Here is a 22,686-nt window from a genome sequence, read left to right as displayed (position 1 = left end):
CGGGTCCGAACCCGTCAATTCCCCGCACGATGCCAAGCCAGCCCGCTGAATTAGTCCCATTCGATGCTAGTGATGCCGTCACCTGGTGATCAGCGGACATTCGTCGGAGAGGTACTTATATCCGTCACCATCCGCCACTTTCCGATGCTCAAGATTCCCAGACAATTGACCACCGAACGACTCCCCTCGGCCAGAAAGGCACCAATGGATGCTGACGCACAAACCCAACCCGCTTTGCCTGATAGTGACGGCCCCTCTCGCAGACGACGTGTGCGTGATTTCCGCCGGGGCTACCAGGCTTGCGAGTTATGTCGGAAAAAGAAGATTCGCTGTATCGTTGACAAACCTGGCGTACCATGCTTGAGGTGTCAAAGAGAAGTCAAAGAATGTGTATTTAGCGATGAACGCTCTCATCGGAAGCGGAACAAGACTCTTAGGAAAAGAGCATCATCGAAAGAAGGTGCGTATCTATGCTGGACCTCAGATCCCGTCACACTCTGCAACCCATTTTGCTGACGTGGTTTTATCCCCAACCAGCTCAGGGCTCAGAACATGGTACTACCATGGTGAGCACTTCGCCGGCTCCAGCCAATCTGAGCGAAGACACATTTACTCAAGAACCATCACAGGTGCTCGACGACAGTAATGATCTGACATTGCCAGACATCTCTTTATCGGGCAGCAATGAACTGCCAGGACTGGCCCATGATCTGCCTCAACATCAGCAACAGAGTGTTATGAACGAAAACTTCACCGTCTATGAGCTCCACAGGACCTGCTGGTGGCCTCACTACTACACTTGTTTCGAACGGGAATGACGCACTGCGGCTTTTGTACCAACCTGCGATCGAAAACGCCAACAAGGAGGGCGCTTCACCTAGCAATCACGGGCCCATATCACGACATACACTGCATCGTATCGGAGAGACATCGAGTCCGAGGACAACCGCCTCCATCAGTACATCCAGGCCTACCTATGTCTCTCCTGCTACTCCCAATCCCTTGACGGTATGGCGGTCCTTCCGCTTTGTCAGAATGGGTTGGTTCACCGCTGAAGAGGCAGTCAGATATGTCGACTTGTAAGTATCGTCGTTCAAGATGGAGCGAAAGACATGATGATTAATGACTCATTGGCAGGTTCCAGCAGAATCTAGCACCGCTATCCCCTGTATCGAGAGGCTTTGACCTGAGCCATGAAAGACACTACAGGCTCATCACACAAGAGCCTCTACTCTGCTGTGTAATCTTGATGATATCATCGCGGTACCACGTCTTAGTTGGTCATGGTGGTCTGGCCAGAAGTACCATTATTCATCATCGATTATGGGAGCACTGTCAGCATCTCGTCATGAGAATCATCTTTGGCCAAGAAAAGCGATCCAAGGCAAAAACAAGAACGAGGGGCTCTATCGAAGCTCTTCTTCTGATCATAGAGTGGCACCCACAGGCGATACACCTGCCGCCGGCTTCAGATGGCTGGGACTCGTCTACTTTGCTCACCGACTTAGATCCTCGGGATGATCAGTTCGATAACCAAGCAGACGACACTAATGACAATGAAGCCCAGTGGTTAAGAGATGTTATCCTCCCCGCCAAGACGTCTGATCGTATGTCTTGGATGCTGCTGGGCTGTGTGCAGTCTTTGGCCCTTGAACTCGGACTCTGCGATGATGGCGAAAGAGTTGACACGTCTACACAGCCACCAGGATTCAAAGCTGAGCAGACGAGGTTACGTGATCTTCTATATATCTTTCTGGAGCAGCAATCCAGTCGACTAGGATGTCCTTCTATGATGCCGACGTCTGTCTCGCGCTTCATGTCAGAGCCTTCGACAAGAGACGGGCAGGGCGATTCATCCACATTGACAGCATGGCTCGACCTGACTAATCTTACACGAACCATCATCGATGTTCTATGCCCATCAGCCGCTGGAATTCGAGAAATCCTTAGTAGCTGCAGATACATAAACATCATCAAACACTTTCAGAAACAGTTAGCGGGGTGGAAGACAACCCATCTCAGTCACGAGAGTGAGCACACGCCTTCTTCTTTCCCAGATTATCCTGTACTAACCATTTGTCACTTTAGATTTATCATCTCATGCATGCGAGGACTTGACAATTGAGTTTAATTATCTCCGTGCTTTCATGAATTCGTTTGGCATCCAAGCCGCCGTTGATCGAGTCCTTGGTAGAAGACCGCCAAACTCGATCGATACCGATGTTCTCCAGTCATCCATCACGGCAACAGATTATTCTTTCATCAAAGAAGTCATTAATTCATCATGCCAGGCTCTCGAGTCAGTAAACAGGCTATTCGAGGCTGGTACGCTCCGGTACTGTCCCGTTCGAGTATTCCTTCGCATCATCATGGCTTCCATCTTCCTTCTAAAAGCTCTAAGTCTTGGAATTCGAACAACAGATCTAGAGACGTCTCTTGGAATATTAGAGAGAAGTATTCGAGCTCTTAGGAATAGTAGTCTCGACGAGATGCATCTAGCTTCTCGGTATGGAGAGTTGCTGGACATGCATCTAGAGAGGTATAGGCAAAGCATGGTCCCAACTACGATTCCTCAGGGGATTCGTACAGTGGACCAAACCTCCCAATGGATATTCGACAACAGCGTACCGCCAGTAGATGATTCCCTAGGAGATCTGTCGATGCCGGCTGTGGATGACTGGCTTGCACTGCCATTTGATCCTAGCATGGCTCCATTCGGCTTCGCCACTGATGACCCCGACATGGCCGAGCCAGAGGATAGGTCATGGGATTTCTTGTGGAGCTTACCAAACGTGTAATTCTATGACTCGATCACCACTTTAATACAACACGAATTGAGGTACAGCTGTCTGGTCTTCAATTTCCAGATTGGGTTGCTCGGTTTAGGCAGGAGGATGTATAAGCATCGCTGTGAAGAATGTTAAGAAATCTTGGATTGTCAAATATTAAATGATCAATTAAAATTATATATAGAAGTGAAAACACCCTAAATCCTCTAACAGCATAAGTCCATTACTCATGCACTCATTTCCACCTGACGGAGGATAACTCCCCAAACACTTTTAGGAACTAATTGGCTAGTAGAGACCGCACATGGCCAAGGCGACGACGACCATAGCAGTGGAGAAACCAACCTGCTTGGCAGCACCGTTGACGATGACACTTGAGGGGAGAGGAGTCGAGGTGGCCTAGAAATATCGTTAGTAACTTATGCAGGAATTTGGGATGAATAGTCTCTCACAGTAACACCAATAGTTCCGATCTCATCAGCAGAAGTGTGACCAGCCTCATGAGTCTTGGTGGGGTTGGCAGCATGAGTTGTCTCAGCAGCGTGAGTAGCAAGAGTAGTATGCTCATGAGCCTCAGAGTGCTCAGCCTCAGTAGAAGTGTGAGCATGCTCAGTCTCCTCATGCTCGTGCTCAGAAGTGGTCTCCTCCTCCTCCTCAGCTTCTTCAGTAGCAGTAGCCTGCTCCTCAGCCTTGGTAGTCTCAGCCTCCTCAACCTCAGTGGTAGCAGGCTTCTCGACAGCAGTAGTCGAGGGCTTAGCCTCGGCAGCAGTGGAAGAAGGCTTCTCCCCAGCGGTAGTAGAGGCAGCACCAGAGGAACCAGAGGGGCTGGGCTTAGGAGTAAGACCACACTGCTGAGCGACTCTGCCTACGCCGCTGCCGTAGTACTTCCAGATATCGTAGGTGTTGGCGCACGACATGCAGCGTCCGTAGCGCTCATTCCACTCATCGCTATCACAAAAGTCCTCATCATCACGAGCAAGAGTGATCAAGAGACCTAAAGTTTGTTAGAAAGAAAGTCGTGGTGATGGTAGAGCTTGTTAGTAGTTACTTACCGCAGTCTTCGTGGCAGGCGTACTGAGGGGTACCAGGCTGCTGACGCTTGACGAGAGGGACAGTATCGGGGAACTCAAAGCGGGGATCAATGGCGACAGCAAGAGAGGCAGAAGCCAAAAGAGTGTATGCAGCGAGAGAATGCATTTTGAACGAGTGAAGTCTAACGATTGAATGACTTGGAGGGTTTGAGGCTGTAGGTTGATGAGAAGAGACGGATGGAAGGAGGACCAAGACTATATATCTGCACAATCCTCATTGCACAAGCCAATTTTCCTCGGTCAGGTTTAGATCACAGATTCTTCCCATGTCCAGCGCAAAACAGGAAATTGCATTCCGGTCAATTATCCGTCGCATCCCGAGAACACCGAGCTCCTGGCTACACCCTCAACCTCACTGATTGGACAAACAGCAATTCCATGACCTGATGCCAAGATAAAGTGCATACTCTAGACCTGTATATCCGATATCGCACCAACTTTAATTCCTCGCCGTTAGACCAAAAGTGATCTAGTTGCGGTCCTCGGTTAGCGCGTCGCACCAATGAGAGCGTCGGGATGCATCAAAATCTTATCTGATCATCTGATAAGCAGGGGGAGGTTGAGGTTCACCGGATTTAGGTGGCACACGATTACCGCATGGGTCAATCAGATGCCAACGTCCAGGTTGTAGTGCATTTCTCTTGCCTCAAGGGGTTCAGTGTGTTACTTGGCGGGTTCAAAAGTCCCGCAGTGTCACATGTACCAGCTAATGATGGTGTATCCGTGAATGGTGTATATCACGACGCTATGGTTTCCCCTCATCGTTTGGAAGAGAGCAGTAACCACGGTCTTCTGCAAGTCTCTGGCTTATCTCGTGTTATTCTCGTCACTCTGTCGTCCCAATCATCATGTTGAAGAATCTGCTTGTTCTGACGCTGGCATCTTTTGCCTTTGGGCAAGAAGATGACATTCCTACGAACGCGACTGTCAAGGATGACGAGATGGGACCTGCCGGTTTCATGTGGCCCCCGGACCGTCCTTGGGCTGGGGACGTTGACAACAAAGGTCCTTGCGGCTCACGAGCATCTTCTGGGAACAGGACCAACTTTCCCTTGAGTACGTCAGCTCCTTGACCCGTTTGTGTGACATTTTGCTAACGTTTGTCGTTTAGCTGGTGGTGCTGTCTCTCTTGTTGCTCAGGATGACTATTACAACACCAAGATCAGCATCTCGTACTCAGAAGGTAAGCAACTTGATCACTCAACCTCCTGTTAGCCATACTAATTGACTTACCATCTCTGTAGATCCTACATCCAATGATGACTTCGAGACCCTGATTCAGGAAAAAAGTATCACAGATCTCAACCCAGGTCACACCTGCGTTCAAGTTCCCGATGCCCCCTCCAAGGTCTCAGCCGGCGACAACGCAACTCTGCAAATTATCTACCGCGCCGACTGGGACGCACCCCATAACCAAACCTTCTATGCCTGCGCCGACATCACTTTTGTCAAGGAGTCCGAGTTAAACTTCGAAATCCCCTGCTTCAACGCCACAGAGCCCGGCGACGACGACAAGGCAGCTGGTGCTACCGTTGGACCCAGCCCAACTGCTACTCACCCATCTACGTCTTCTGAAAGCTCTGATGCTTCTGAGGCGGAGAGCAAGTCAGGCAAATCTAACAAGTTGAGTGGCGGAGCTATTGCTGGTATTGTTATTGGTTCTATTGCTGGTGTTGTCTTGATTGCTGGTGCGATTCTGTTCTTCTTGCGTCGCAGTCAGCAGGCGAAGAGAAACTCACGAATTGCTCGCATGGAGGATAACGCGCGCAAGCATCAGTTGGCTACGGATGGTGCTTCTGGCACCAGCATCTAAAGGGATTGTTCTCAAGAATGTGTCCTACTGGAGACTGGCTCATGGTATACACGATACTGGTCATGATTGGAGGATATGATAATGTAATTAGTGATCAATTCATGTAGTAACGAACATAACGCTATCCTCTTACTCCTGATGCTACCTTTCTGTCTATCAAACCATGGCGTGATCTGTTCTTTACTCTGCACCCAAGCCCAGCCAACAGTTGTGGCTGTCTGACCGTGCCAGAGACAACAACCAGAAGCGACACATCAGATGCTCAAGACAATAGCGCATAATTCCGCAGGTCACGCTATCACGATACCTCTATCTCGGCGCGTAGAGACACCAAATTTGGCGTCTTGCCAAGACAACTGAAAGTTCGCCTAAATGTCTGTGCGGTGGGGATGGAATACGCATCATTGGCTATGACAAGCCCCATCCAATTAGCGCAAAAGTATTAGCGCCGGGTCAAAGCTGTCGCTATTGCTTGTGACATTCAACGGCGCGCGCCACTAGAGAACTTGTCAAGCTGAGTTGGCCTTGGCAGAATCAGGCAAATTCCAAGAGTCGAGTCTCGGTAGTGCTGCTGTCTTGACTTGGCGAGGACTCCGTACTTATGAGTGCAGCGCGATATGCTGATTTGATGATGGTTGTCTGATAAGGTCGAGGGACCTAAAGAAGCCGAGGCAATGGCATTGACACGTGAGGAGATTTCGTACTGAACCTATTTTTAGATTGATCCATTTACTTGTCCAAGTTCATGCTCCCGACGTAACTTTGGCGGAGCTGCACCACAGCAGGTCTCCGAGATATCTGAGAAACACGGACTTGAACTGCAATTCTGACAGCTTGATAAAAGAGCGCTGTAAAAATAAGCTTTAACTGATCTTTTTTTGCAATTAGGCTCGGAATACAACGGAGGCCTTCTTGAGTAAACCATAGTAAGTCTGGTTTAAGCAACCAACTTACCCTATGCATAATTATCAGGTCTCGGCTGCCCTCAAGGAATGAGCTTTCTGGATCACCCGGCGCTTCATTTCTCCAGCTATCGATCACATAAAACCAGTTGTACGGCATAAAAATTCTCAGGACTTTAGGCATATCGCATTTCTCTTCTAGCTAAACTTATCGGATATCGGGGACATTGAGAATCCCGCTCACCGTCGCTTCCTGGCGATGATCTTTGACCCAATGATTGGGAGCTTTGAAACAGGTCTGGTCTGAGCATCGACCAAGCAAGGATCCCGAAGATTCCACTTGGAAGGATGACATTGGTTCGATAAGCATCAAGATAAAACAATAGCCTATAAGCAGCTCCCCATTAGATCTGAGTCAGCAAGCTTGGGCCTTGCGGCTATCGTGAGATCATCCTGCTCAGTCGTCCAGCGCTGCTAATATGTGGCCCCTAGAGAAACTGCAGCATCAAAGTCACCATGAAGAGAAACAGTATAAAACGCGACCGAGTATTCTTCTTGATCTCATTATTCAATGTGAAGGAAAGTAGAAGTCGGGATTTAAGAGACGCACGTCAGATACGATGTCAACTCCATGATTGGTCGCCCTACGGACCTACGGATTACTCTCCAGACATCCAACGTCAGCACTAATATATTGCTGCACCTCTTGTATTGAGCATATAAGTAATGCGCTGTCCTTTTTCGAAATGTCCGGCTCATTGTTTCAAGCAATCTGCTGTGACATATTATGATGGAAGAACCCAAGAAGCCATGGGTTGACGGCCCCTTTGAGCTCATCGGCGCGTCAAGAGCTGGTGACTCGGTATGAATCCTGGAAAAGGCCACTCAAGCCATACCGATACGGTTACTAATGATCGGACTCACGAGTAGCTTGAAAAGCGCGCTCAAGGTGCTCGAAAATGCGCTGCAGGCATGGCTGTCGTCCATAACCTATTCCTGCGCGGCGTCAACGCCATCTATCTCCAAGCAATGAACGTCGCCGAAAGGGGAACGCAAAAAGACAAGGTGGACTTTGCAAGCTTCGCCTGGGCATGGAGCCAAGAAATTCAAGAACATCACGACATCGAAGAAGAAAAGATCTTTCCAGAAATCAACAGAATCACCGGCGTACCAGGCCTCATGGACGCCAACATCGACGAGCACCGATTATTCCACGAGGGCCTAGATCGCTTCACAACCTACATCGAGAAAATCCGCAAAGACGAGGAAGAACTCGACGGCTCCAAGCTCAGAGAAATCATCGACTCATTCATGCCCTCCCTCACAACACATCTGCACAACGAAATCGACACCCTTGTCGGACTCGAAAAGTACGCCGACAAGTGCGACTGGGGAGCGTGGTTCGAGAAGACAGGGGCCGAGATAGGATCTAACGCCATGAAGAAAGCGTCTCATCGTAACGAGATTTTGCCGCTGGCTCTGATTCTTCACGATAAGGACTTTGAGGGTGGTATCTGGGCGGATTTCCCTCCTCTTCCTTGGATTGCACTTGTTGCCATTCGGTGGTTGTTTGTTCGTACGCATCAGGACTGGTGGCGGTTCGCGGGGTGTGATTCTTCGTCTAATCGACAGGAGCTGCCATTTGCTTGATGTTGTTGGTTCGAGGGTTGTTGGTGCTGGGATATATAGTGGATATGTTATAATGAGACGTTACCGTGATAGATGACAGAGTTGCATAGAGAATAGTTATCTCTCACTCGTAGGTTGCGGTGTGACAGGACTATACAGCCAAATACACGTGGGAGATACAGTCTTGAGTAATATCTCCTCGGTATAACAGACCCCTACTCGTGTTTCAAAGTGTTATTACTTACGACGTTGCAGTTGACAGGAACCCTAGAGGCTTAGCTTACCGGTACCGTGATATTGGGAAGAGGGCCGGGCTTGTCACGGGGCGAGCGGCACAGTCATGCGCGTGTTTTTTTATGATTTTTACTGGAATCTTCTAGGGGCGGGTGTTACCTAGCCTGTTCCCCCTAAATGGTGCGCGCCGGCGCGGGATGAGGTGACAGGGGCCGCACTGTACTGTAACAGTGTGCGGAGAGTGTTTTGCGGATCCGAACGGTTTTAAGGCTATTGCTCGGGTAGAGTCGATACGAAATGGATGTTGATATTGGGCGGAATGGGATATATATCAGCCCTATGTCTACCGAAAGCTTGGGTATTTGGTATTTTGTGTTATTTCCATGATATCGGGGACATGGACCTTTGGTGGTTTGGCTTACTCGGTCATGTACATTGTTGCGAGCTGTCATCTCGCATACCTTTCTTTACGAAAATGCATCTCAACGGATGCAATTTTCCCGAGCGAAACGTGCAGGGAATACCTCGACGATCATTCTGTCTTGTGGATCTCTCATACCCTCTGATGTGATCTATAACATGTTGTCTTCTCGGAGAAGGGGAAAAGACTGTTCACTGTGCAATACGGGCAGGGTCTGTAGGGTATTATTGTTGGTTCGTCAATGAGGCGATTCAACATCTCGGATCGCAGTGCTTTGACATCAGCTGATTCATGCGACCAATGGACACCACCTCTTCTGAGTCAAAGTGAGACACGGCGCCTATCAGACCATCGTGATCGACGCTTCAGTATCCAAACTCAACACCCACGGAGCAATGGCGAACGGCACTGTATTCCGGTCTTTGTTTAAGCAGTTTGCAGTAAAGATATGCATGGCCCAACGCCATTACAACCAACAGCTGCAACGCTGTCCACCAGAAATACGCGGTAATGAACCTTGTCCTGTCAAACACGCCAGTATGTACAGTACATGTCAGGGGCCCGAGTGCTACGCTAGCGTTGTTTTCTCGCCTTGCATGCAGGACGGCCCAAACCCAAACAAACCGCAGTCTCGGCAGTCTTTCTCTGTCCCCAGTTTCAGGAGGTAACTCTGTCACTTCTGGCATGTCTCACTGTGCAAAGAAAAACACGAACCAAATACCGCAAATCCCAGTGGAGTCATGTTGTATTTTGTTATTTGCGAGGTGCAATCCACTTGGAGGAGAGGACCCTAGCTACAGGAACATGTTTGCTTAACCGACGCGCGATCCCTGCATGTGAAATCCCCAATCCCTGGGGTTTTCTCTTCAGTCCAACGGCTTTTTTCGTGTTCCTTGGGCCTGTCTGAAATGCGAGAAAAACTCACCGCTCATTTCTGCCGTGTTCCTATGTAACGTCGCTAACCAAATCGCCATCATACGAGACAATCCTTTTAAAGAGACAGGCCTCGGTACTTATTTATTCCCTCCTGCTAGACTAGTTTCGTTTCTACTCCAATTTCCAGAATTCATCCAAATACCCGTTCACGTCCACTACTGCTAGTGTCTACAACTTTTTGATCACAGCTTCATTATGGAAACGATGGCACCTCTTCATCACGCTCTCCCCCCTCTCGAGGTCTTTTTCAATGCTGAGGATTTTCAGAATCTTGGCATGACGCCATGGTTCAGCTACTCGGTCACACTGCCGGAGCGACCCATTCCCAGCGCTTCGGACCGGCCCCCGCTGGAGACTGAGCGTCTTATTATCCGACCTCTCTCAATGAAAGACCTAGATGCATTCCATGAGCTTCGCAAACGTCCTGACATTCAGAACCACTCAACAGCTCGTGGCCGAGCAACCAAAGACAAGGACGAGACAGAAAGACAACTCCATTCCCTGGTTCAGGATGACCAAAGCCACTGGTGGTTTGGCGCCTTTCTTAAATCGACCAATGAGCTCATAGGCGAGGGTGGCCTGCCAGACGTCCTAGCCATGTCCTCCTCGATCTCTGGTTGGCCAGAAGCCGAGTTCCTCATCAAACCAGAATTCTGCCGCCAGGGATACGGGACTGAACTCTGGAAGGCAGTCATGGATTCATGGTGGGATCTGCCCCGCGAGAGACGACGACACCAACTTGTTCCCGTCGTGGCACCTGGAAAAGAACCTGGCGACAAGATGCACGAGTGTGTTGTTTTCCAGTGGGAAGCAGGCAACGAAGCCGCCAAGAACTTCTTTGCAAAGGTCCTGTCACAAGCACCCGTTGCTGCACAGGGCGGCTGCGAGAGCATCGATACGCGAGATGGAAAGGGGGGAAATCTCATCACATGGGCTGGCACCATCATCTGCAATCCTAGGCCGATGCCTGAGGAGGAAGACTCTGATTAGATGGAGCAGAAGAATTTTTTAAAATGGTCAAAAAACGGTTACGGGGTACATTTTAGACGGGCTAAGGACATACTGGGTTTAGGGCGCGTACAGCAAGCGATAACTCGTTGAATGATGGCATCTTTGCATATTAGACGGCATTTGATAGCAACTAGGTAATCTGACCATTTCAAGTTGCATACTTAACAACAAGACTGTTATACAATCTCATCACTCTCGCACTGCCCATTTTGAAGATATCTCTGCAAGGCTTTCGATGTGTACAGTGGATGTAGACTGAGTCCACCTGTCTTCCTGGAGTTATCCCCATTGCAGATCTTTGTTTCGGCTAAAGCACCTGTGGTAAACATGTGCAAGCCCTGTCCATATACTGACTCGAGACCCGGAACGCACGTTGGCCTCTGGAATTATGGCCTTTGCAAAGCTTGACATTTCTCCACGAACCAAGACGGTTCACTTCGTTCAAGCCTGCAGAACCCCCCTGCTCTTATGGCCGATAAAGGAATAGTAGACACAAAGCCCCAAGTTCCATTTCATTACACCGTCTTCTAAGCTTGTTCTAGAAGGTCGTCCCAAAGCCGCAACCAGTTGATCTTGAGATTAGTTTAGAAACTATGATGTTATCTCGGCCCGAGATCGTTGAGATGTCCGATGGGGCTTCGTCGATCATTGGTTCATAACGTTCCGAGCAAGCTAGCTAGCCTCAGAATCAGCTCTAGGGAAAAACCAAAACATCTCCAGTTTGACTATTGCTGATCTTGAAAACAACCGATTTTTTAGTACTGTTTAAGCTATTGGATGAATTACGGGATGTTTAAATAAGCTTTAGCTAGCTATTGGACGGAATATCTTTTCTTCTAAACTGCCGTTAATGTTATTTCCTTTGGCAGCTGCCTAAAGTTTATTCTTACGCGATGAACTCCCTTTTACCTACATCCACTCCTGAGTTGTTCCCAGAAAGGGCTGATCTTCAAAACTTTACTGATTGAACGGGTCTATGGGTAAACTCGGCATGTGAAACGACTTTTTAGCAAGTTCCAGCCTTATAAACTCAAAATTGAGTTTATTCCCGCGGACCTTCCGGTCTCCATAACCTCGGAAACTAAGCCTCTCGAAATGTTCTTGTTATAGAGAGTACTCCGTAGTTGCGGGACAATTATTTAAAAAAAGGTTGATACTATTATTACGCAAGTGCCGATGGTGCACAGATATCTTTGACAGTGCGGTATCTGGAGCTTGTAAAGAAGGGATAGACACGGGGGGTATGATCTCTATAAGCAACGAGATCGTTGCTTTCTCCTTGGCCTGTTTTAACAACTACGAGACATATATTATATGGATTGGGATTGTTTGATTGCCACCCCCTCCAATTAATCAGGCAGTTCGATCTAACCTCATACTCAACCCTATGCGTTTAAAGAAACAAACGGGGACGATGATAATGCGATAATAACTAAGGGTATAATAATATAAAACTTGTAATAAGATTAAATATTAGGAGGGAACTTAGGCCTTTAGAGATAAGTATAATAATTAAAATTAATTAATCAAATTGTTTATAGTATTTTTATTATAATTTATTTAAAAAAGGTTGAGATTCTTAATTGGCATACTTATTGTATACATTACCACTTTGTATTCTGCATGTAATCACACCTTTATTAATCCCAACGCTTTGAGCCGCTCCTGGAACTTTACTTGGCAGCATATTCCATGAGGGGACTTTTGTTATTACTGTAACTACTATCTTCTGTGAACCTGTCTTGGGACGGGCAGAAACTCCTTCAGTGTCGGTAATTTAAGTGCTTTGGTAACCATTCAATATCTGGCATAAAGCATCAGGCCCGGTTTATTGCGTTAGTGCCCACAATTCGGCCGGTGAAGCCAGCTGAAAATAAAGTTCTTAAATATCTGTATCGGACTGATCAAAAAGAGGTCCTTCGAAACCAGCGTGGTACAAACCACGAATATCTGGACATTGACCTGATAAGAATCATCGCCCGTGACGTATGCAGTATTCTTAGACCCATGAGCCATCGGGTGCACTTCTAACACTATTTTACCTCCGGTACTTCCCGTCGTTGACACCGGATAAGTCATAGAGAGGAGCCATTTCGTTATCGTCGGATGTGGGCTGTACATCTTACTCATATGGCTACCAGGGAGCCAGTATCGCAGGGCTAATCATATTACGCAGCGAAACCAAGTTGTAAACGACTTTCTTTTTGTGATTATAGGATCTCTGCACAAAGATCTAGCCCCGCACCTATGGTTCCCATAATGTCAAATACGTGTGGCCCTTTGAAGCTATATCCCCATAAGCGAACTACTGCCGCAGCCATATTCTTAGTCTTCTGAAGAAGATTCTCCTGGTTTCTAATGGTAGGAGATAAATCGGTTTCGTTGATTATGCTGGTAATAATCCGTAGCAGCTGTGTTTCCTCGTCGTCGAGCACCTCATTCCGAGCCAAAGCATGAGCGATAGTCTGGAGCCACTTGGCCAGGAACAGACCACATTCAAGATTACACAGACTGTGCACTATACTCCAATGCAGTGTTTGAGTTCGGGCTACAAACTCGATCCCAATCCGTACGGGGATGCTGAGTGAGTGCGCGCTGTGCAGAACGGCGCGGTTTACACCCGTTGATCGTTGGAGCAGAGGCGCGGTGCAAAATGCTTGGGCGATGGCCCCAGGGTCACGAGTCTCGAGCCGTCGATAAGGGCCAAGGTCAGTATGGAGGCGTATATATGCTAATTTAAACAGCGCTGTCGCGTTAAAACTCAGCGGTCCTCCCGGAGCTAAAGGGTCTAGTGACGAGTCCTTGGTGGCTTCCCAATTCCGCTGCCAGGCACATAACGCAGATTCAAGCCTCTCCATAGCTTGCGGTGGAAGCGGAGCATCATCATCAGCATCGAAGAGAATCATGGATTGTCGAGCAAAAAATATTTGTTGCACCAGACGGTGTATCAAGATGTAGTTACCAAAAGACGATAGCGCGGGGGTTTGTCGGCCATTAGCCTTGGTGAATAAGTTCTTGTAAGCTGATTGAACAGATACGTCATCGAATGTATCCTTTTTACGTGCTGCTAGCCACTGCTCAGCAGTCTCGGCTCTCCAGTGCGATTCAGGGCTTGGAAGGTTCAGTGCTCCAATTTCAGAATTTAAGAGCTTGGGGGGGATGTTGTAGGCGATAGAGTGAAGGTTGAAAAAGCTGTACGCGACAAGCTTTGTTCGCCGTTTTGTTTCGAGGAAGACCCAGTCTTTCCAACAAAGGTTATTGGCATGCACATCAGTCGCGCCTAAACCCTCGTCTTGGACCATGGAGGCCAGCTGACTTGCCGTAGAGAAGGCGTCTTTGAGAAGTGAACGGTGATTCCACGTTCCCAGAGCAACCAAGATGATCATGGCCTGCATGGTACTCAGATTCCTCCTTTTACTCATAAGCGACGTTGAGGTACAGGAGGTTCCCAAAGGCGATGGACCGGCAACATTCTGTACGGCAGGGGAGGATGAATTGGAATGCACACTCCCGTCCCGTCCAAAGCCGGGAGTACCTAACATTGATACAGGTGATTCAAGCTCGTCTCTCTTCCGCAATTGCTCTGATAGAAGTGTTTTGGCTGCAACATATAAGTCGTGTGACTGTCGTCGCTGATAACGATAACGAGCGCCGCAGGCGCTGATGGCAAAAACCAATTCTGGCGCTTCCATAGCAAGGGAAATGGTTGGAAGGTGGATAAAAGGCAGATGCTCATGGAATCCGGTGAAATAGCCTTCAACATAGCGACATAGTGAGTGTCTGGAAGGCATGGTAAAGGCAGCACCCAGCGCTGATCGATACGGCAGAATAGCGTTGGATATGGCACAGTAATCCTCCTTAGATATTTGCCAAGGCATGCTTTTCTGGTCACTAGGTGACGGCGGGTTGAGGAGATTCTCGTTATTGGGAGCTACGCCATCAATTGGCTCGCTCGATGAGCGGCCGAAATCCTCCTGTGGCTGCAGTGGTAGAGCAGGTTCCCCTTCATGGACGAACGTGTCGGGATTCGGTTCATGCAAGTGGGCTTGTAAGTGTCCCTCGTTAGGATGACTTGCTGACAGCGAGAAGGGCATGAAGCTGGTCGGATCAGACTCCATGTGGCTCCAAAGCAAGTCAAGATCATTTCCAAGCGACAGTTCCCATGGTTGTAGTTCTAGACCCTCAAGCTGATGTTGTGGTGGACCATATATAAGAGATGGATGCACTTGCGGTAGAGCCTCGACGTTCGGTATCGCTGTGGAGCAATATCGTTCGATTGATGTTGGTGTTGGTTGAAGCTCAAGCGCGGGCGCGGTCCCTGTAGTCCTATCTTGCAGAACGGGGTCGAATGCAGCAGGTTCGCCAGTAATAATTGGAGTCGGCGGTAGTCTCGAGAGCTTTGTTCCGGCTCTCAAATCGTCTGTAATGTGTTCGTGGCCGCTATCGTCATCGCCCTCATCGCCATCGTCATCCTCGTCAATGTCTTGATCGCCGTGGCCAGCAGGAGAACCCATTTGTACGTCCGAGCCATCGGCGTCAACAGCAGAAGGGGACCCATGGGCAAGTCGAGCATGTCGTGCTAGGAGATCTCTGAAAACGGAGGAACGATATCAGCGAATCTTTTATCACATTTCTTTCCCGCCAGGTCAATCACACCGATGTAACTTAGGGTTCGCGGCAAACAAGTACATACCTTCTGGAGAATGCCCGACCACAGGAGCAGCGGTAAGGCTTTTCCTTGGTATCTAATCATGTGAGCATTTTCTGCAATAAGACACGTGCTGAAATTGCCACTCACGAGTTCGCTCATGGCGGCGGAGGTGTTCGGTACGTCCAAAGGTTTTTGCACAAAACTTGCATGGCGGGACGTGAACGCGAGGCCGCATGGTGGGTTAGGGCCAGTATAATGGGTCAGGTATCTTTATTTCCGTTGGGTATCTAATGCCTGCTGGTTCAGTACTTGAGAATGGTCGAATGAAGGAAGTTGGGGTAGAAACTGGGACGTCGGGCAACATGCTTAAATACCCTACAACATGACTAACTAAATTAGTTTAGTCTAAGGGATTGTTGTTAGACATTACGTGTATTCGGTTCATTGATGTGAATTGGTGTGTATTCATGTTGTGTTCTGTTGAAATCTACCCCTTAGAGGTTTTACCATTTCGGCTGTAATCTTAATGTATCCCTGCTTGCACGTGAGGCCCCAGCACCTGTTCAACAATTGTATGTGTTACGGTTCGTACTCTAATATCACGTGATTTTACGCGTCGCCGTCGGCAAAGAGACGGTACACGCTGCGCGAGTCTCGCCCTTTAGTCCTTTCATCCTTGACAGCTTTGTCGTAGATATTCAGAATCGTATCCCCGAGCCTTGACTGCGCTCCCACGGACTTTCCGAGTTCCATCGCCATATCCAGAACACCCTTACAAAGCTCAACACTAAATCCTCCAACAAAGTCGTTCTCGCTCGCCGCTCCAGGAGTAACTCCCTTGACCGGGTTTTGCTCCAAACTATTATAACAACGACCACTACTCACATTAATGACACCTGCCAAGACCTTCGGGTCCAACCCGTACTTGACGCCCATATTCATAGCTTCACAAACTCCGACAGTACATACAGAGCTGAGGTAATTGTTGATCTGCTTGGTGGCCAAGCCAGCGCCAGCAGGGCCGCAGTGGAAGATATTCTTGCCCATCATGTTTAAAATAGGCTCTGCCTTTGCAAAGTCGGATTCATCGCCGCCGGCCATGATGGCAAGCGTGGCCTTGTTGGCTCCGTTCGGACCTCCACTGACGGGAGCATCGATAAACGTGCCAGTACCGGATCGTTTAACCGCTTTGCCGACCTCGATGCTTGTAGTAACCTCGATCGTGGAGCACTCGATGAACAATATTGGCTTTCCCTTAGGCTTTGCTGACAACAGGCCAGTTTCCGGATTTGTAAAGACATGCTGGACGTGCTGGCTCGTCGGCAGCATAGTAATCACGACGTCCTGTCACGTAGTCGAGCGCTGTCAGCTTGCGCCTCTCATACAACGGTCGGTTACTCACTGCTCGTTCGGCCACCTCTTTGGGGGTGGCTGCTTTCTCGACTTCACCTTCTGCTTCTTTGACGAACTGCTCCAATCGAGCTGCCGATACCTCACACACCACTAGCTTTGATGATGAACTAATCTTTTTTCGCAGATTCATAGCCATGCCCCAACCCATTTGGCCTATGCCGATGAAGCCGTAGGTAGTTGATGTAAGACCATTTGTTTGCGTCATTTTGAACGGCTGTAAAGGTAGGTTGGAATTCGGGTCTGACACGAATGATTGTGATAATCTAGGCGATGAAAATTTGAAGGAAGGAGGTAGCGAGCACTCTGACAACGTCAAATCATATGTGACGCGACATGATCATTAAATAACTTGGCAGCTCTAAACCTTTCTGTACCAATCGGACTTGGACTACCTGCCTGTGCACGGTCGCCAAGTTGTTCTCTCCAATTGTCAGCTTAGTCAAGTGAGGAGTATCAAAACACTCCGCACTTCATTAAAAGCACTTGTAATGTCGGGGCATTCAGAGGGGTGCCCAGTGCCCACCACTGCTGAGGGGGGTTTTGAATCCCAGACTCTTGGGACCATCTTCAAGCGACTGCAGTGACAAATTCTTCAAACGTGTAGGCGAAACATAGCTAGAAGGTCCCTAGACGATGGGTAGACTTTGCAGCAATGAAAAATCGTTCCCGATCTGTATTTCTCTGCCTCTGAACGCCCAACTGTTTGTCCTTTTTTGTTATTGTCTTTGTTTCCTAGGAGCGGGGTAATTACAAGGCACAGTACTGAACCGTACCGGCAATGTCCGACTCATTGAGCCAGAGAGATGAAATATGGTATAGACCTTAGCAACTTGCGTCTATAGACCACAGTATAATCGTCAATTTACAACTCGTCATCTGCATTACTGGGGTACTCTTAGAGCGTACACAGACACTGACTAACTGCCATATCGTATAACCCGCCGATCTAGACGTTCATGATGTATCCCAGCGGCCTGTTCTAATCAACGCCTACTTTATGAAAGCACCTTGTTGCCTAATTTAAATAAACTCATGAGACTTGGACAGGTTATATCCAAAATCACCCCCAATATTTCACAGGTAGAGGCCTTTTAGTCACAGCAGCGCCCCAAACTTAGTCCGGTCTCAGCAACAGATCAAGGGAAACGAAGGCGGCGTTTTTGCGGAATGAACAACGTTCTAGAATCAGAAGTGATGGAAACGAATGTTTTCAACTTTGGAGACCAGATGGTGCGAGACTGCAAGGCATAAGTATGCTAGGTGATTTCATGTATTGTTGCGGCTATCGATGCGTCTGATCTAAGCGTCGGCAGACCTTCCTGCGAGAACCCTCTTGTATTCACCCTTCTCAGCCATATCGTTCAAAGTTCTTTCGGCAACCTTGGTAGCCTCAATGCCGGCTGGAACACCGCAGTAGATGGAAGTCTGCAAAAGAGCCTCCCGAATCTCCTGTTCCGTTACTCCGTTGTTAATGGCACCGCGAACATGGACACCGAGTTCAGGCCAACTCTTCAAAGCCACCAACATTCCGATGTCTGATTAGATGTTAGCTACAACATGTCAAGCTCATTCCGTACCATGCATACTAAGAAGACTCCTTTGCTTGCGGTCCAGACCAGGTCGCGACCAAATATTGCCCCAGCACCATCTGTGGCTGGTTTCAGCGATAAAATCTTGTCAAGGAGTTGTAACTTACTCAGTCACCAATTGTTGGTTGGGAAAGGCGAATTCACTGGAGCCGTTTTGGAGAGAGGCTTCAACATAGGAATCACCAACCACCTCGCGACGGTTCTTGATACCCTGGCCAAAAAGCTGCTGGTTTCCGGAAGACATTGTGGAATTAACTTGGTGATTATTATCGAGTGGAATGCTCAAGTGTAGGTGTTGGACTACGTGTCGCAGATCAATTTATCAATCAACTCTGGTACAGTATGTTAATGACCCAACTTTAAGAGACAATTTACTCCAAGGGCTGATACAGACTAACGTTGGCAGTACCTTTTTACCCCAAAACCTACGAAATGAGCATGGCCATCATTAGGGTCCCCGTGGACTAATCGCCACTGTAATTACCCCTCATGCTCGGGGCAGAAGCCTGCGAGTAAGAACTAACGATTCCAATGATTGAACATCGAGTAATGTATCCCAACCCCTGCATAATAACATTACAAGTTCAAATGATGAGCTAAAAGGACAAGTGGCTTCGTCGATCCTAACCAAGGCAGTTTGTGCCCGGGTTTCATATACTTCGCTATCTCTATCCACGAGGTTCGCGTATCCAATCAGACGGTTTGTCATTGCAGAAGCCCAACTAGATGGGGTCTCAACTTCCTCTTAACTTCGTCAGCATTCATGCTTTAGACTCAGGCTGGTTTTCCATGCCCGAGCGATATTTTGTTCATCCGTTAGAAGATCAAAAAGCACGAAAGCAAGTTCCATCCTTGTCATTTCTAATCCAGCATCACGATGTTGAGGCCTCCATGAATACAAAGATTGTCTTCGACCTCGGGTTGCGTCGCGACATTACGAGATACTCCCCACCGATTCGAGCACACATAGCGACACGAGAGCCGATTGATACATCTACCGATGTCGTCGCGTCCCTGGCAAGAGGCGGACTTGTGCCGGACGATGTTGACGCTGTAATCCTCAGTCATCTTCACTGGGATCACTGTGGGTCACCTGCAGACTTCAAGACTTCTCAATTCATAGTTGGAAATGGTGCTATGGCACTGCTTTCTGAGCAGCCAACCGGGATGAGTCATAACCACTTTGAGAGCAATCTTCTTCCTCACGATCGTACCTTCGAGCTGCACCACCCAACAGCACCACGTTATGATACTGTACTAGACGGTGCAGCGAGCAACGCCTTGACGATGCGACTAGCCAACCGCCAGTGGCAGCATCTGGGCCCATTTCCCTACACTCTCGATGTATTTGACGATGGTAGTCTTTACATCGTCTGGGCTCCCGGTCATCTAGCCGGCCATATCAATGTATTATGCCGGAAGAAAGACGGCACATATGTTTATCTTGCTGGTGATGCTGGACATGATCTCCGATTACTGTCTGGCGAGAAGGAAATTGCCTACTGGCGTGATGAAAACCATCAAATGTGTTGCATCCACCAGGACATTGATCAAGCTCGCCGCACTTTAGATACCATACGGGAAGCTTGGTCCAACAAGACGTCTTTGGGAGCAGTCGAAGTGGTGCTTGCTCATGATGCTGCTTGGGCGTCCAAAGCCAGAGTTGCTGGCCGCTATTTCCCTGGAGAACTATGAGCATAGAACCAACTTTCAGCGATGATTATAGTTTTATCTTGATCCAAAGCCGAATAAACATTCGTTTTACAGTGATAAGTTACAAACGAGATAGCTCCTGAACATTTGCCCCCAATAGATGACTGAAGAAAATTAAGAGAAGCCTTAATGGCTTATGTAAAAAGAACAATAAAACGGCACAATCAGCACAACTCGTAATCTTACCATCTCACGGTAGATAAGGATATCCCTCAAGCTCCAGATGGAGGTATACCTGGGCACTGGTATTTTGGTGTATCCTACCTGACTCACCACCCTCCCTATGTTGTCCACAAAGATCCATTAGAAGGCTCTTATCGTAGTTTCAAGTAAGATTGAAGGTGGTTTTTGTGAAAACAGGAAGTGATTTAAGTTTTTCTTGATAAAATACATAATTTCTTTCCAATTTTAGGGCAGTTAGATGTATCAATTATCCACTGTATCCCATTCAAAAGACCCCCCCTGCTGATGAATCCCAGCTATCTCTTCAAAAACCTTCTCCTCGCCAAGTGCATGTATCTCAAACTTGGCTCTCAGACTTGGCAATGTGGTGGACCACATCGGGGTTCCTATGTGCATTGTCTTTCAAAATCAAAGCTCCAGACAGACCGTTAGGGGACTGGCTCGTTGCATCGGCAATCATTTCGTCCAAGTTCTTATCCAGAACCGCCTTGTCTTCAGGGCTAAGGTGCGTAAGGTCAAGGGCGACGTCATCGCCAAACAAGCCGGCGATTTCCTCCAAACTGAGCCTAGTCGTCTCGGGAAAGAACTTCCACATGACAATAGCGCCGATAAGAGGTGTGATGATAAAGACCAGGTAGTACCTCCAACCAATTTCGGCAAATGCAGTCGGAGCCACCTGTGTGTAGATAAGCGTGGCGCTGAAAAGCCCTGCGACACTGAAGCCGTTACCCTGGGCACGGACAGATGTAGGGAAAATCTCTGAACAGTACACATAAGAGGTAGCATCCATGGATCCGCCGTAAAAGAACACAAACAGGAAGAGAAAAAAGACACCGAAGGCGTTTCCGGTGCGATTCTCGGTGCCACCAAAGGTAGCAACCATTGCCGTGAAGCAGCTAAGGGCGAGGGCGCAGCCAGTCTGAGTGTTCTGTTAGCTTCACCGCTCTTGAGATCGTAATTAGCGATAGTTATGCACTTACCAAACCAATGAGCATGATGCGAATACGACCGACACGATCAAGGATCAAGGCATTAATCCAGTTCATGAATGCCGCCACTCCATTATATACACCATTGAGGGCAAGTGGAAGTGATCCTGTGATACCGAGATTCTTGTAGAGAAGCACCTGGTAATTATTGATCACGAGAACACCAGTGCTCTGTGCGATGAACTGCGTGATGAATCCAAGAAACAGACGCTTGCGATAGCTCTTCTTCTGGAACATGGTCAGCCAGCTATTTGGAGCACCTTCGGAGCGCTCGAGGTAGATTTGCTGGACTATTTGGTACAGCTCCTCCTTAGCGGCGTGATCTTCGGGGTCGTCATCGTTTTGGTGTAGTTTTCGAAGAACATCGTAGCCATCTCGAGATCTGTCTTTGTCTACAAGCCATCTGGGAGACTCAGGGAGCCTACAAAAAGAGAACTTTGGTCAGAAACCATAAAAGAACACGGGCTGTAGTTTGTGCGCTTACCATGGCGACCCAAGACAAAGCAGAAGCGGCGCGACAATCTGGATAGCGAGGCAAAGTCGCCAGCCGACCTTTTGATCAGCAAAGTAGGTGCCGTAGCCCACAAATCCAGCGGCACTGTACCCTGACACCACCAAGACTCCGTGTGTTCCGACCATGCGACCACGTTCATGTGCGAGAGAGACTTCGGATTGGAAAATGGGAATGGATGTGTTGAGCATGCCGACCGAGATTCCATTAAGAAATCGAGCGAGTAGGAACATGGCCTGGGAATAATGTCAGAAGGTCCAAGAATGTCTCGAGTCTGAACTTGTCCTTACGATATGAACGCTTCCAGACTGAAGAGCTGCGGATATTATGGCGACCAGCGCGCCAAGCTGAATAGTACGCTTTCGTCCATACTTTTTCAGGAAGAATGGAACGAAAATACAGCCAAAAACTCCACCACCGCAATATAGGCCATTGGTTGCTATCTTTACGTTAAACTTCGACACAGACAGCTCAAAGAACTTGATACCTACCACCTGTGATGGAGTTGCCCTCGTTATTGTCGAGACTGATATTAAAATATCGAAAGAATTCAGGAAGGCCGATTACGACTCCCATAATTCTGGTCACTGTTAATTTGGTTCGTAACATTGTCACACAACGGGGAGAGGGAGACCCACGCCGAGTTGAAGCCGTATGTGAAACTTCCCAAGGCGACGAATGTCACGATGAGGACATTGTAGTACGAACCGGATGCCATGACTTGACTTTGCTTCTTTTGTCTCTTTAATTGATGTTTAAAATGGTAAAAGATGATCGAAAAGTCACCGAGTTCACAAGAGCAGGCCTGACT

At 48.2% G+C, this 22,686-nt stretch overlaps 11 protein-coding genes across 12 annotated transcripts; 6 read left to right on the top strand and 5 right to left on the bottom strand.

Moving 5' to 3' along the window:
• The first annotated feature begins 252 nt into the window (after nucleotides 1-252).
• On the top strand, nucleotides 253-2,933 carry FOXG_10924 (uncharacterized protein). The gene is made up of 4 exons (XM_018390395.1): nucleotides 253-460; nucleotides 538-1,079; nucleotides 1,138-2,030; nucleotides 2,089-2,933. The coding sequence occupies exons 2-4, from the start codon at nucleotides 760-762 to the stop codon at nucleotides 2,796-2,798; spliced, it is 1,923 nt and encodes a 640-aa protein (XP_018248844.1). The 5' UTR covers nucleotides 253-460; nucleotides 538-759; the 3' UTR covers nucleotides 2,799-2,933.
• On the bottom strand, nucleotides 2,615-5,388 carry FOXG_10923 (uncharacterized protein). The gene is made up of 4 exons (XM_018390394.1): nucleotides 5,114-5,388; nucleotides 3,842-5,025; nucleotides 3,242-3,783; nucleotides 2,615-3,188 (listed from the first exon to the last, which is right to left on the bottom strand). Exons 2-4 carry the CDS (start codon nucleotides 3,984-3,986, stop codon nucleotides 3,078-3,080), a joined length of 798 nt encoding a protein of 265 aa, XP_018248843.1. The 5' UTR covers nucleotides 3,987-5,025; nucleotides 5,114-5,388; the 3' UTR covers nucleotides 2,615-3,077.
• On the top strand, nucleotides 4,580-5,848 carry FOXG_10922 (uncharacterized protein). The gene is made up of 3 exons (XM_018390393.1): nucleotides 4,580-4,936; nucleotides 4,992-5,063; nucleotides 5,125-5,848. The coding sequence occupies exons 1-3, from the start codon at nucleotides 4,729-4,731 to the stop codon at nucleotides 5,691-5,693; spliced, it is 849 nt and encodes a 282-aa protein (XP_018248842.1). The 5' UTR covers nucleotides 4,580-4,728; the 3' UTR covers nucleotides 5,694-5,848.
• A 1,475-nt stretch (nucleotides 5,849-7,323) lies between these two features.
• On the top strand, nucleotides 7,324-8,462 carry FOXG_10921 (uncharacterized protein). Its single transcript, XM_018390392.1, has 2 exons — nucleotides 7,324-7,457; nucleotides 7,526-8,462. The coding sequence occupies exons 1-2, from the start codon at nucleotides 7,383-7,385 to the stop codon at nucleotides 8,243-8,245; spliced, it is 795 nt and encodes a 264-aa protein (XP_018248841.1). The 5' UTR covers nucleotides 7,324-7,382; the 3' UTR covers nucleotides 8,246-8,462.
• A 1,351-nt stretch (nucleotides 8,463-9,813) lies between these two features.
• FOXG_10920 (uncharacterized protein) lies at nucleotides 9,814-11,033 on the top strand. The gene has a single exon (XM_018390391.1). It carries the CDS (start codon nucleotides 10,011-10,013, stop codon nucleotides 10,803-10,805), a length of 795 nt encoding a protein of 264 aa, XP_018248840.1. The 5' UTR covers nucleotides 9,814-10,010; the 3' UTR covers nucleotides 10,806-11,033.
• A 1,634-nt stretch (nucleotides 11,034-12,667) lies between these two features.
• FOXG_10919 (uncharacterized protein) lies at nucleotides 12,668-15,916 on the bottom strand. Of its 2 annotated transcripts, none has more exons than XM_018390390.1 (3): nucleotides 15,625-15,916; nucleotides 15,520-15,571; nucleotides 12,668-15,459 (listed from the first exon to the last, which is right to left on the bottom strand). In XM_018390390.1, the coding sequence occupies exon 3, from the start codon at nucleotides 15,338-15,340 to the stop codon at nucleotides 13,037-13,039; it is 2,304 nt and encodes a 767-aa protein (XP_018248839.1). In that variant the 5' UTR covers nucleotides 15,341-15,459; nucleotides 15,520-15,571; nucleotides 15,625-15,916; the 3' UTR covers nucleotides 12,668-13,036. The 2 variants fall into 2 exon arrangements, with proteins under 2 accessions (XP_018248839.1, XP_018248838.1); XM_018390389.1 differs by having other exon boundaries at nucleotides 12,668-15,416; nucleotides 15,625-15,847.
• A 106-nt stretch (nucleotides 15,917-16,022) lies between these two features.
• Nucleotides 16,023-17,322, bottom strand: FOXG_10918 (uncharacterized protein). The gene is made up of 2 exons (XM_018390388.1): nucleotides 16,880-17,322; nucleotides 16,023-16,821 (listed from the first exon to the last, which is right to left on the bottom strand). Exons 1-2 carry the CDS (start codon nucleotides 17,093-17,095, stop codon nucleotides 16,087-16,089), a joined length of 951 nt encoding a protein of 316 aa, XP_018248837.1. The 5' UTR covers nucleotides 17,096-17,322; the 3' UTR covers nucleotides 16,023-16,086.
• A 56-nt stretch (nucleotides 17,323-17,378) lies between these two features.
• Nucleotides 17,379-17,474, top strand: FOXG_20404 (uncharacterized protein; the record flags this gene model as incomplete). Its single annotated transcript, XM_018400686.1, has 1 exon — nucleotides 17,379-17,474. One exon carries the CDS (start codon nucleotides 17,379-17,381, stop codon nucleotides 17,472-17,474), a length of 96 nt encoding a protein of 31 aa, XP_018248836.1.
• Nucleotides 17,475-18,129: 655 nt separating this feature from the next.
• FOXG_10917 (4-carboxymuconolactone decarboxylase) lies at nucleotides 18,130-18,723 on the bottom strand (the record flags this gene model as incomplete). The annotated part of the gene is made up of 3 exons (XM_018390387.1): nucleotides 18,130-18,425; nucleotides 18,477-18,538; nucleotides 18,587-18,723. The coding sequence occupies 3 exons, from the start codon at nucleotides 18,721-18,723 to the stop codon at nucleotides 18,190-18,192; spliced, it is 435 nt and encodes a 144-aa protein (XP_018248835.1). The 3' UTR covers nucleotides 18,130-18,189.
• Nucleotides 18,724-19,268: 545 nt separating this feature from the next.
• FOXG_20403 (uncharacterized protein) lies at nucleotides 19,269-20,174 on the top strand (the record flags this gene model as incomplete). Its single annotated transcript, XM_018400685.1, has 1 exon — nucleotides 19,269-20,174. One exon carries the CDS (start codon nucleotides 19,269-19,271, stop codon nucleotides 20,172-20,174), a length of 906 nt encoding a protein of 301 aa, XP_018248834.1.
• A 538-nt stretch (nucleotides 20,175-20,712) lies between these two features.
• FOXG_10916 (uncharacterized protein) lies at nucleotides 20,713-22,593 on the bottom strand (the record flags this gene model as incomplete). Its single annotated transcript, XM_018390386.1, has 6 exons — nucleotides 20,713-21,294; nucleotides 21,356-21,785; nucleotides 21,849-22,111; nucleotides 22,166-22,314; nucleotides 22,367-22,455; nucleotides 22,514-22,593. The coding sequence occupies 6 exons, from the start codon at nucleotides 22,591-22,593 to the stop codon at nucleotides 20,713-20,715; spliced, it is 1,593 nt and encodes a 530-aa protein (XP_018248833.1).
• Nucleotides 22,594-22,686: the final 93 nt, after the last annotated feature.

This window comes from Fusarium oxysporum, chromosome 1, assembly GCF_000149955.1.
Source record: "Fusarium oxysporum f. sp. lycopersici 4287 chromosome 1, whole genome shotgun sequence".
In the NCBI taxonomy this organism is placed as follows: Eukaryota; Fungi; Ascomycota; class Sordariomycetes; order Hypocreales; family Nectriaceae; genus Fusarium; species Fusarium oxysporum.
Note: the sequence above shows the minus strand (reverse complement) of the source record. Positions and strands in the feature narration are given on the sequence as shown.